The sequence below is a fragment of the Phyllostomus hastatus genome, unplaced genomic scaffold (genome assembly GCF_019186645.2).
Source record: "Phyllostomus hastatus isolate PE091 unplaced genomic scaffold, TTU_PhHast_1.1 phas_scaffold_501, whole genome shotgun sequence".
Taxonomy (NCBI): domain Eukaryota; kingdom Metazoa; phylum Chordata; class Mammalia; order Chiroptera; family Phyllostomidae; genus Phyllostomus; species Phyllostomus hastatus.
In genome coordinates, this window is record NW_025334033.1 from 2,375,511 (window position 1) to 2,388,588 (window position 13,078).

At 44.5% G+C, this 13,078-nt stretch overlaps 1 protein-coding gene across 1 annotated transcript in view; it reads right to left on the reverse strand.

Annotated features, from left to right (window-relative positions):
• Positions 1–13,078, reverse strand: part of RYR3 (ryanodine receptor 3) — a 504,534-nt gene that overhangs the window by 4,184 nt on the left and 487,272 nt on the right. The window contains exons 94-102 of the mRNA XM_045822230.1: positions 11,834–11,964; positions 8,265–8,307; positions 7,673–7,800; positions 7,191–7,251; positions 6,709–6,855; positions 3,340–3,474; positions 1,895–2,051; positions 587–651; positions 71–171 (exon numbers count right to left, since the gene is read on the reverse strand). Coding sequence (XP_045678186.1) covers positions 71–171; positions 587–651; positions 1,895–2,051; positions 3,340–3,474; positions 6,709–6,855; positions 7,191–7,251; positions 7,673–7,800; positions 8,265–8,307; positions 11,834–11,964 — 968 coding nt within the window. The remainder of the gene's footprint in view (positions 1–70; positions 172–586; positions 652–1,894; positions 2,052–3,339; positions 3,475–6,708; positions 6,856–7,190; positions 7,252–7,672; positions 7,801–8,264; positions 8,308–11,833; positions 11,965–13,078) is intronic.

Here is a 13,078-nt window from a genome sequence, read left to right on the forward strand (position 1 = left end):
TGAATGACATAATGGTTGACTTTGCCATACCTTCCCCTGCCCGTTGCCTCCATGGACCAAGAATACTCACAAGTAGTTGGCTAAGTTGTGCTCTTGTAATGTATGTGTTTCAAAGCCATGAGGAGTCGTATCAAAGTAGTCATTGCCGATCCCACAGATGAAACACTTGGTCTAGAAAAATAATAGGCAGGAAAGGCAATGGTGAGGCATTATGGGCAGTTGGGAAAAGGGTGAGGGTATCCGATTGCATTGAGAGACCCTGAAAAATACTTCTCTGAAGTACTCAGGCTCTTAGTCATCTACCCCGCAGTGCCACATAGTACCTAGCTCCTTGCTAGCTGAGGGTGCCTGCTCGTGCCCACCCACGGGGCACGGTGGGGGCAGCAGCCCAGGAGGGGTACGGAATGGTGCAGAACACAGAGTGGGGCCCTAAATGCCCAGAGCTGTTAGGCACCAAGACGAGGACAGGAGTGGAAAACAAATATTTTGGAAGTTTTGCCCAGGGCTGGCCCTAAGTAATAGTAGAACCTATTGTTTATACATTTCATTTGCTGTGAGATACAAACAGTAGTTAGGAGAACATCACCTCCATATCTTCTCGCACTTGTTCCTGCTGGTCTCTCAGCTCTCCGAAAGCATCAATAATAAGACCTGGATTTTACATGTAAAGACAGAGGAAGTTTTTTAAATAATCTGTTCAGTGGTTTGGGGTAGAGGAAAATGGAAGGAATGGCAGAGGCCACTTTGTTTTGTAAAAAAGTAAATCATCAAGCTGACCTATTCAGTAAAAATAAAATCAGGAAAAAGTACTTTATCTTCAGATGCTTCACCCTGGCTAACCATTTCTCATTGTTCCTCTGACTCAGCCTTTCTGCAGTGTGTGCTGCTAACAATTCACTCCTCCTAGAAACATTTTCCTTTTTCCCCAGTCTCTCCCCCTTCTGTTTTGCTCAGCCTTTCACTTCCTGTCTTCCTGTTGGCTCCCCCTCTTCTCCCCGCCCCTGACGCATTGGTGTGTCTCAGGTTCTTCCTCAGTTTGTCTCTCTTTCTGGGGAATCTCTTCTAGGCCAGCATCTTTGACTCCCCACCCCGCCCCACTACAATGGCTCTCATTTCTATTGTTTTACCTCATTTTTGTATTTTTCTACTTATTTTACATGTATTTATTATATTATTTCATTCCTGATTTGTTCCTTGAGAGACCTACTACAGTTAATTGCTTAGGAGCCCTCAACACCTGCACATCTCACAGGCACCATAACTCACCATGACCCAAACTGAATTCATCACATTCCTTTAACTAACTCCTGACAAGGTATTGACTAAATATCAGCACCCCTCCGCTGAAAAGAAGAGAAACCCTATCACACGCTCTTAGCTCCTCTCTGTGCTCCTCCGCCTTATCCCACCCCACTGCCAGGGAGGAAAACGAGGCGGGCGGGAATCAGGAGGCTGTGGGCAGGACCACACACAGGGAATCTCTGGGGAGCAGGGAACGGTGAGTTCCGAGTGGGGAATGGCAGGAAGGGGGTGCTCTGTTCCTTGTACAGGCAAAGCTTGGAGATACTGCGGGTTTGGTTCCAGACCCCTCGGTAGAGCAAGACTCAATAAAGCATGTTGTAATCTTTTGGCTGGTAGAAGGGCTTGACTTCAGTTAGTGAAAAAATGCAACATTTGTAAAGCACCATAAAAATGAGTTAAGCATGCATCACTGTCTCAAGGGAATCTTTGGCTTTATCTGTAGGCATGGCCTCATATATAGTAGATGCTCAATAAATGTGGAATTAACAAATAAATGCATGTACAGATCTCTACATAAGACAATTAGGCTGCTGTTGTAGGAAGGTACAGAGAACTAGATTAAGCCCTGTTCATACTTAACTAGAAGCCATACCTTGAATGATGGCCAGCAAGATGACAATGACAAAGAAGAAAAAGGTGATGTCAAAGACGATGCGGTACATTTCATAGGGGTCACCAGCAGGGTCTTCAATTTCATCGCCAATGCCTCCGCCAGCTCTCACTCCCACATACATGTGGAATAGGTAACACTGGACAAGAAAAATAATGTCAGTCCGGGTAGAAGGTGCAGAGTGGTGCTCGTTTTCAGCAAGATGGTTGTCAGGTCAGCCGGGCAGTCAGATGGGGTGGGACAACCCGGAGCTGGGCAAGGTGCTCTTCAGTGACCTCAGCGGCCCTGCCTCGCCCTGCCCTTTGTCGGTTTGCTGTCTCCTCAGGGGGAAAGACTGTTGTTACATTTAGCCTTTAACAATATTGTTTGCTCGCATTCTTAAAAAGTTTTGAACTTTTTGATACATACAAGAGAATTCATTTAAGATGTGCATACGTTAAAAGACCTTTTAGCCCCAACGCATACGGCATAGGCCAGACATTAGTTTTCTGTGGTTTAATTATAAGGGGGCAGGCTGGGCTCCCACCTCTGGGAAGAAAGGCCCCTTCTACGTCTCCTGCGTTTGCCTTACACTTGGTAGGGCAGGGATTCCTGTAGCACCTTAAAGAATGGACTTGCTCTCCTTCTGTGCCACACGTGTGGCCCAGTGCAGGGACCTGGGCACCGGCTCATCGGGCAGGGCACCCTGCAGCTCTCCTCCTGCCTGGATGGGTTAGGCCTTACACTTGGGAAGTCAGACACCAGGGCAGTGTGGAGATGGGTGCCAGCCACACCAGTGCTCTGGCAACTGTAGTGTTGCTGTCACATGAGGGTGCTGCCCCAAGCAAGCATAGGAACGTTTTTAGGCAAGGAGTCTTGCCCATTTTCTAGAGGAATAATCACAGGCTGGGGCCGTTCACGGTCTCCCACCTTTGCCTCATGTTCTCCTGACATCTGGTCACCGTGAACTTGTAGAGATGCCACCGCTGCTGTGCTCGCTCACCCTGAGCTGTGCCCATCCTTCCCACAGGGGGCGCCCCTGCTGGGGAGGCCCCTCACCTGATCCTACTGCTGTCTCATCTGTCAGCCTACTGACTTGCTGAAATAAACTGAGCACCAGGTCCATGGGACTTTGCTCCAGCTCAGAGGCAAAGAACCAAAAGCTTGCCTTGCATGCATTTAGGTACAGGTCCATTCACACTTAGATATAAGTAATCACATCTTTGCCACAAACAACTACAGATGAACAATGACCAATTACATGCTCTGTGGGGTGCCTGTATTTCTACCTAACCTTCGGTAAGTGCTCATGAAACCCACTTCCATCACTACTGTCTGTCCAGGATACTTTCCTCTTTGGATGGGGCATCTATGTTCTCCTCTGCAACTCCACTGCTCTTAATTCCCAACAAGGACGGGTGACCAGGTGGCCTTGAGTAGGCTCTCACCGTCATCATGTCATCACACTTCATGTCGGGCTCGTCATCATCCTCACTCTTGTTGTAGAACTTGCGGAAGAAGTTGAATGCCACCACAGTGTAGAGATAAACCACCACGGCCAGGAGGCCCACAGTCAAAACCAGCTGGGAGGGGAGAGAAAGAAAAGGAGGTGGGTCTTGTGCACCTTGAAATGTACACGGGCAACTCCAAGGACACAGGAAAGGGGAGCCTGAGCCGGGGAGAAAGGGGAAAGAAGATCGTGTAGCAATAGGCTATTGGGCAAAAATAGTAATGTTGGGGTGCTATGGACTAAATTGTGCCCCCACTCATGTTAAAGCCTTGACTTCCAGTACCTCAGGATGTGACTTTGGAGACAGGGCCTTTAAAGAGGTAATTCCACTGAAACGACTGTTAGAGGAGGCCCTACTCCAGCCTAACTGGTGTTCGTATAAGAAGAGAGTGGGGCACAGTGAGAGAGAGAGAAAGAAGACGGCTGCACAGAGGGGCGATGGAGTGGAAAGGGAGCGAGAGGGCAGCCAGGTGGGAGTCACAGAGGGAGGCCTCAGAGGAAGCCATGCCCACCTACACCTTGATCTTGGACTTCCAGCCTCCAGAGCTGAGAGGAAATGTCTTGTTTAAGCCACTCAGAGCGGGCTAGTACCTGGGGTATGGAATTGGGCCTGTGCAAACTGCAAAGGGAGTTCAGGATGGGGTGGTGAAGGTGCCATTGTTTTCACAGAGAGAGCAGTGACCTGCAGTGTCACAATGCAGCTTCTCCTCTAATGCTGCTTCTAAAGGAATTAAAAGGTCTTTGGACTGGTAGGGGTCCCTACAAGACACTATTTTATAAGTAACCATGAATGGGATAATTGTCATAGCCTTGAAGTTACTACAAGAATTCTTTATGATGGTTGAGTAAAGTGACATTTTTTATAACCAAGATATCTGCCTTGGACCTCTGCAGGGGTCATAGGCCATGTTCATTTACTGGCTTCAGGGGCTACTACACACGAGGAGCACACAGGACCTGCCCATCTGGCCTATTCAAGGGACTAGGTGCTGAGCAGAAACTGACGATCAGTTACAAAATTTCTAACATAAGTAGCAGAAGAGACATATTCAGCAACTTCTTAGACAATGAATACTAACTTAACCTCAGATGGCAGACCTCACAGAACCAGCTGGTTTTAGAAAAGCGGAAAGAACCTGAGCTTTGCACCAAGGAAGAAAGAAGCTAGTTCTGCCACTTAGCAACTGTGTGGTCCTGGGTGAGGCACTTAGCCTCTCTGGGCTTCAATTCTCTTACCTGTCAAGTGAACATAACATCTGCCTTACAAAGGAGTTGTGGCCTGGCACAGTACCTGGCACAAGGCACAAGCTGGGCACACTTCTTATTTTTAAATGATCTTGCCAGAGCTTATTCAGCAAGGCCATATAAAAAATTCATTGTTGAAACTTTCCATTTAAGTTACAATCTTAATGCTGTCAAGCCAAATCAATAAAAACTAAAGTTTCAATATCTGAGTAAAGGGGAGGAAAATAATTCTAAAAGGACATACAGAACTGGCATTCCACAGGTCACACTGGGAAACGTGGTCTTTATGGGGTAAACTTCCCAAGATACGCATGTAAAAATACACAATGCCCTTCCTCCCAGGAGAAGGAAGCATTTAACACTCTAAGCCAACATCTGTATCACAGGTTCTGTGGCCACCTCCCCAAACTGCAGCTTCTTGGATGAGGGAGAAACTTTCTCTATCTTTCCTCAATTCTTTTGACCACCAACCCAAACAAAAAGTAGGGACTGTTGCTACTACTGGAAGCCCAGAAGACATCCCTAATGATCTCAGACACCCTAATAATATCTGATGGTCCAGCAACTTTCATTTTAGAACAAAAGTCAACTTGATTTTTTTCAGGTTGGAATCTTTATTTTTTAAGGTGCACAACCTGATGACTTAATATATGTATGCATTGTAAAATGATGACCGAAACCAAGTTAACTAACATGATATCCATCACCTCCTACAGTTATCATTCTGAGGGTTGAGAGTGCAGTGAGAACACTTAAGGTCCATTCTCAGAAAATCTCCAGTCTGTGATACAGCAGTGTGAACTATAATCACCATGCTTTCTTTCAGGTCCCTGGAGCTTATTCCTCTTATAATGGCATGGAAGTTCATGCCCTTTGACCAACGTCCCCTCATTTCCCAGGCCCCCAGCCTCTGGCAACCACAGTTCTACTCTTTGATTCTGTGAACTCACCTTTTTCAGATTTCACATGTAAGTGAGATCATACCGTATTTGTCTTCATGTGCCTGGCTTATTTCACTTAGCACAATGCCTCCAATGTTGCTATAAGTGGCAGTATTTCCTTTTTTATGGCTGAATAATATCTCCTTGTATGTGTGTATATACCACATTTTCTTTATATGTTCTTCCATTGATGGACACTTAGGTTGTTTCCATATCTTGCCTCTTGTGAATAATGCAGCAGTGAACATGAGAATGTAGCTCTCTCCTCAGGATACTGACTTCATTTCCTTGGATAAACACCCAGAAGTGGGATTGCTGGGTCATACGGCAGTTCTACAGCTAATCTTGTGAGGAACCTCCATATGTTTTCTACAATGGCTGTATTGAGCTGGGCACATATTAACTTCCTTTTTTTCTCCTTCTCATACAAAGGTTTAGCAATATGAGGGGGCATGTCTCATTCATGGATCACACTTAATGCAGAAGGAAATGTTAAAGGGTTTGAATTTGTTGACAGAAGGAGCCATTAGAGGATTTTAATTGAAGGATTCGCCCTGACAACACTGCAGAAGACAGACTGGATATGGCAATGGCTATATAGATGTGTAACTATATCTTTTACTACCAACTTTCAGCACTCTATAAACACATACATATATATCTGTATGTATGTATATACATATATTTACAGCTATTTTTATGTGTGTGTATATATCCATGTCTAAATCATTGCTTCTTAGTTGGAAGCTTATATTGGAAGAACCTTGGGAGTTTTCTGACTACACAGGACCATGTGCTGACCCCCAGTGAGTATATCAGATCCACAGAGGAAGAGGAAGATCCACAAAAGGCCCCCAAAGTGATGTGTCAATCACCTCTTTCCCTCTCCCCTGCTTGACCTAAATGTCAGGGGTCTCTGAATCAAGACCTTATGCCTCTTGAATGATGGCTACAATTTTATTTTTAAATAAAAACAATCACCATTCAAGTGTTTCACCAAGAAAGTTGTATTATATACTATGATGTACCTTCCTGCCATACACTGGTTGTACTACCTGTTTTGGTCATTTTATTTTCCATATCTAGGTCCATTCAGTTCTGTATTAGTATAAACCCACTACCTGTTTGCCGTTATGAGTCACAGATGATAGAATAGTCCTCAGGGTCTTGAAGCCCATGGCGATATCCAGCAGGTGAGCGGCGAAGAAGAAGTTGTTGTAGTGGCCCAGGACCGACATGGTTGTGTACCAGGCAAGGTAGAGAAAGGACTGCGGAAATGGAAGAGATTTGGCAGCTTTTCAGGCATTCCTGCCTCCTGATGTGCTGATTGAGCTAATTTTTCTCATCTTTGGGGACAGAGTGAGGACAGAGGGTTTTTAGATGTTGAGGTGCTGTGAACTGGCCTAAGAACTGCCAAGTGAAACCCCATCTGTCTTACACTCTTGCACGAGAGAGACGTGTCCCCAGCCCCTTTGTAGCTCTCTGTCTTTGAAGCGATCCCAGAATCTTTCTGGGCAAGCTCCCTCATTTTTTTCCTCGTGGCGCCCAATGACATCCCTGAACCCGGGGAACCGAATCTTGTTTTTCCAGGTGCCACACTTACATTGTCAGTGAAAACAACTCCCAGCTTCCAGATGTGGTACTTCATGTCGATGGAGCTTAGCCTAAGGGGGCCAAAGAATTTAAAAACACATAAATGTCAGGCGTAAGTTAAGTGTTTCATAAGGCGGGGGTGGGGGGGGGTATAAGATTGTTTTTCTCTCTCTCAGGTTTAATAATAATCTAAATACGGCTCTGAGCTTTATCAAGTTGTATGAGTGCCCCTTGAGACTAACCCAACCTGGAATTTTAATTAGTCTTCCTCTTTCAGCTCTACCAGGCATAAAAGCCTGATAGGTCCTTAAGTTGTTTAAAGCACTGCTCTCCCAATATGTTAGAATCTAGAGGAAACACGTAAGCCAGACCAGAGCCTGAGAGAACAAAGATCTGATTGAGAATTTTTCCCTTTAGCACCTTGAAAAGGGCTGGAGAAATCAAAGGATCTACTTTAGCCAGACTTTGGGTTTAAACTCCTAAGCTCTGTACCATGACACCAGAGAGGCCGCCTCTGCTTTGGTCTTTTCTACCGGGCTAAAGTCAAGGGCATTTTTGTCCAAACCCAGGAGTTCAGCAATGCGTTCCGCTCCGTAGAGGTCACCATACTTGTTTATCACCTAAAGCAAAGGGACGACAGGGTGAGGCTGGGCCACACAAGAGCGTCAGTGTTCCCTCCAGCCCACCGTCTGCAGAGGACTGCCCTACACTGGGCTCTTCAAGGGGGTGATAAAGACAGGATTCAAAATGCAACAGGAAAATAAAGGGAAATAGCCCCCAAAGAAAACAGAAATGATAAAGGCAATTAAATGAAAATTGGGTTTCAGGCCGCTATTTTCTTGGAGGGGAGCAAGAACCTAGTACGCAGAAAACAATGACTGTGTTGAGCTGTTTAAGGCAGATGAATATAGGATTGAAGCCAAAAACCTGCATATGTTCATTTGCACCCCATCTGTGACTTACTCTTCTCGGGAAACTGTCATAAAAAGTAACACCGAATTTATTCATATTTGTATGCGGAGCGCTCAAAACCTATGGCATTTCTTTGGTAGTCATGGAACTCACCCCCACTGACAAGGCCTACCTTTCTCTTCACAAACTTGTCCCAGTAGTTATTAGGAAAAGATCTGAAAAAAGAAAACAAAAAAGGTGGGTTCTTAACATCAAGGCAAAGCACATCAAGAAACTTCGCAGTTTGAGTGTCTGGATCTGTGATCCCTGTGGGTTTTGTCCGGCTCATTGAAGCATTCCAGATGTGATTGAAGTTCACAGTCACCACAGGGCTGATTTACAGTTTCACTACTTTGCACTGACTTCTGAAACACTCAGAAAACCACTCTGCATTTTCTAGTTAAAATAATGGCTAAGAGCCAGCACTTGTGATGACAGGATTAGACAGAAGCAGAAAAGTGTTTAGTGATCCCAGCATAAAGTAGAAGCAGAACCCTGTAGGAAACACATGCATTTAACCTGCATTCATTGAGTACCTGGTTTATGTTAGTAGCTGGGGTAGGAGACCCGGGTTCCATGGGATAACGTGTAGACAAAGTCCCCAACTACACAAGGTTTCCAGTCTGGGAACCACCTTTAGTTAATTTCTATAGAGTTTTGCTAACCGGAGTGCTCTTCCACTTTCTTCTCCATTCCCTGTAACTCCTGTGGGGTCTGCTTTCTTCAGGGAATTAGATCTCTTTCTTCTTCGGAGGTGGTTTCCCAAAACATCCTATCCCTAACCCCACAGAGTGCTCTCCTTTCTTCTGCCTGGTAGCTTCCACTAGCTCCACTGCAAAGAGCTTTCTATTGTTAAAGTCAAGAAAGAACTGCCACTTTCAGGTATGTTGGCAAAAACCATTCAAAATACTTTGTTCCCCTAGTCTACAGAATGATTAGCCCATTCTGGGAGGGTTCCCTGTGAGGCTAGATCACAGCCGAGGAACTGCTGGCCCTTGGCATGTGCTTTTTACGCGTCTGGTTTTTTTTTTTTTTTTTCATTTGAGTCATTCTTGTTGGAACTGGAACACAGTCTCCTGTTCTGGAAACTGCCCCAGTTGGTGTGAGGAGTGGGGGCCTCCCTCTGTGCATGGACTTCTCAGAAGAACAACCCTGAGCAAATGCCACCTCTCCCCAACTGGGTGGCCATCTTTAAAAACACTTAAAAAATAGTTAAAGCAGTTTGTCTTAAATTGCCAAATGCCACTGAAAAGCAAGAACAAATGCTGGGTTTATAAAGTAAATGGCTAATGGGGAGGGCCACAATTATGGTGACTTTCTTCTTTGTGCATTTTTCTGCGACTTGAATTTTTTTTAATGTATTGCATTTAGAGTCTAAAATAAACAAAACAAAGGAAAATCAAGCGAGGCTTCCTCTGTTCACACTGGTATCTCCTTTCTCTCTTAAGTCCTTTATAAAAATAGTGCATAACATACAATCCAGCCTTGGCCACATTTTGTTGTGAGTAGAAAATTCCAGAAGTGGTGAAGGGCCACTGACTGAAGGCTCTGGACGAGACCCTTTTGAATGTGATCTTACTTTGGTCAGAGTATTTTTGTCCACTGGTTAGGTAAATAAGCCCCTTGAAGGTAGAAAACATATTTTTACTAGGTAATATTCTTTAAAGTGTGGGATAGACAAAAGAAACTTCAGAAGAGAAGTGAATAAATAAAAAACATCTATCCATGAATGGTCAAGAAAAATAATATATGATGCGTACGCTCTTTAGAAATCAGACGTTCACAGCGACCTGCCGCTGCTGCCCTCCAGGGCCGCAGAACTGTCTGACAGTAACAAGTGCTGGCGAGGAGGCAGGGGGTGGGGTGGGCAGGCACTCTCGCACAGTGCTGGTTGAAGGTAAACTGGACAGGCGTCTGCATGTCCTACTATTCAGCAATTTTTTCTCCTGGGTCCCTACTCTAGAGAAACTCTTTTACTTGTGCAAGAGTTATAGAAACGTTGATTGTGGCACTGTTTGTAATGGCCAGAGACTGCAAACACTGGAAGTACCCACTGTCAGGAAAATAGATAAATATATGATAATATACTCCTACATGTGTTTCTAAAATGCTTTAAAACAGCTCAGTTTTGAAAATGACAAAATGATGGACACACACATCATCTCAGACACGGCACGGAACACGTGATTCGAAAGACGGTACCACACAGAGGGTGTAACTCTGTGTACATACAGTCCGGAAGTAGTCAAACTGAAACAGCATCTAGGGACACGCATCGAAGTAGCGGAACTAAGACTCGAACACAAGCACCACCAACGTCAGGAGAGTAGATAGCGGGGTTTGGGGAGACAGGGCAAGGAGGATCATAACATCTGGGACTTTGAAGCTCTCTGCAGTGCTCCATTTTTAGCCTTTGTAGTTCAATTTATTATTATGCTTCAAAATATGCATACACATTCTCTACCCTCTACATGCATATTTAACAAGACAAAAGTAATATTAAAAAATAAAGCTCTCCATGATATATAGTTAACTGAAAAAAACAGGTTACGAAGTACTATGTGTGCTATGAGGCCATTATTGTGAAAAAATTAAGGGTCCATTTGTCAAAAATTTCTTAAACATCTACTTATTTATGTATTTCCTACTTAAGACTTAAGGACACGTAAGCCACTTCAAATAAAAAGTTTTAGCAGATATCCTTTTTGGGACATTTTAGTGTTCTCGTCTCACTGCCTCCTCAAGATAAATTTCTCGAGCCTGAACTGCCTTTTTCCTGGTACTTTCAGGCCATGTCATCTTGTGCCACAGACACAAGCATTCATGATAATTGCAGAAAGCTTGCCAAAGAATTACCACATTTTCTGGACTATAGGATGCAGCCTCCCTCCCCTGCCCCCATTTGGGAGGAATAATGGTTGTTAATGCTGCTGTTGAGTTCTGTTTACATTTATATTGGTGAAATATTATATTATTTATGTTATTAAATATTTTTCCACATTGTTTGCTTCAAAATTTTTTTTCTATTTTCTACCTCTAAAACCTGGGTATGTCTTATAGTCCAAAAAATACAGTGAATTATTTAATGGCATCCAACATTTCTGTTCTGTAATGACAAAGGGCAGGAAACAAAGCTGGATCCCTCTTCCTTATTAGAAGAGGATGGCAGGAACAGGCTTTTGACTTGCATGCTCACTCCCCGGCCCGGCCCCCCGCCAAGAGTAGAGTTTCCTTTCCAGAGACTGTTGAGAAGGCTCAGTTGTGGCTTTGCAGAGCTGCCTCTCTCGGGTTGTCTGGCCCTCTGTGGGTGAGGAGCAATTTCCTTCTTCTGGGGGTCGGAGTTGTTGTTTCCACACGTGCATATTTTAACTGTCACAGCTAAGTGTTTCAACATCATCACCTTAGTTTACCCATCTGACCCTATTTCTTCTCTTTCAGAACATTATCTTACAACTCTCACTGTCACAACTGTGAATGCGCTGGCACTAGAGCATTACCTTCGCTAACAATGATGGCCATTTTGTGAACAGTCAGGGAAAGGGGATGACTAACACTGATGCCTACCATGAGTGGGCACTGGGCCGGGCATTACTATTCCCAAACTGCAGGAGGTGGTATTCTCATCCCTCTGTTACTGAAGAGGAAACTAAGGCTTAGAGGGCTTGGTTATCCTGGTGGGGAGGGTGTGGGGGGGATACTTACGGTGTGTTGATTACCAAGCGGTCCCATTGACCTTTGATGTCATCTTCAGATGGCTGTTCGGTAATATACAGGCCATCAAACTCCAGCTTCCTGGCAATTTCTTTTTCTCGTTTGAATACCACCAAAGGGACCTAGGAATGGGAAGACACTGGGTACTCAGAGAAGGCTTTCCAATTACAGCACTCTCTCCAAACAGGCCTTCCACCTTCAGGGCAGCAGTCTTTTAGTGGAATTCTTAGGTGGCTTAATTGTGCATCCAGAGTCAAATCTCTTATCACTCCTTTGGCTAATACACCTTCCTTTCCAAAAGCGGATCTGACTTAGGCCATCGTTTAAAGTTTGGGTTAAACAGCAGATATTAATGCAAACTGGACTCCTCAGCTCGTCCTATGTATAGATGAGTCCCTGGGTTGAATGAGTTAGGTCTCCTAAGACTCCTAAGAACTAAGAAAGGATGATAAATCATTCTAGAGTTGACTGGCCAGCCACAGAAATGCCATGAAATGTTCCAACCCCTTCAGTGGCTAGGGTCACAGTCACCTCATGGCTTTGCTTAATGAAACACGGTTGGATAGAGAGAATGAGAGGATGCACTGGGCTCTGCACATAGTCTTTCTGTTTTGAGGTTTTCTTCCTGAGATTCTTTCTCTGAAGAGTTCCTGTGAGGTAGGAGCATGCTTATTTGTTCTCAACTATTATCTCCACTCTCTTGTAGTTCTAAGTCTGATTTTAGACTAGACATGGTGGCATGGCTACAAAGACCTACCACCAGTCCTGGCTGATTTGCTCATTTGGTTAGAGCATCATCCCGATACGCCAAGGCTGCAGGTTCGATCCCTGGTTAGGGCACATACAAGACTCAACCAAAGAATGCACCAATAAGTGGAGCAACAAAATCATTGTTTTTCTCTCTCTTCCCCTTTTTCTCTCCGCCTCTCTCTCTGTAGGAATCAATTAAAGAAAGAAAAAACCTACCACCAAAGAAGTACACACAGAAGAACAGGATATAATCCACTCACCCCGACCATCACTGGACACACGCACACTTCAAATATGGGACAGAGTTTGTGAGGTCAGAGGGCACTGCTGAAATTCCAGAGGAAGTCAGAATAGCTAGAAACATAATTCAGACAGAACCAGGGTTTCTCATTCAGCTGGGAAACCACTGGTTACTTAGCAACATCCTTAAGACCTTGGTTTCCAAAGAGTGTTTTCCAATAATTCTTCCTCAAAGCTAATGATATT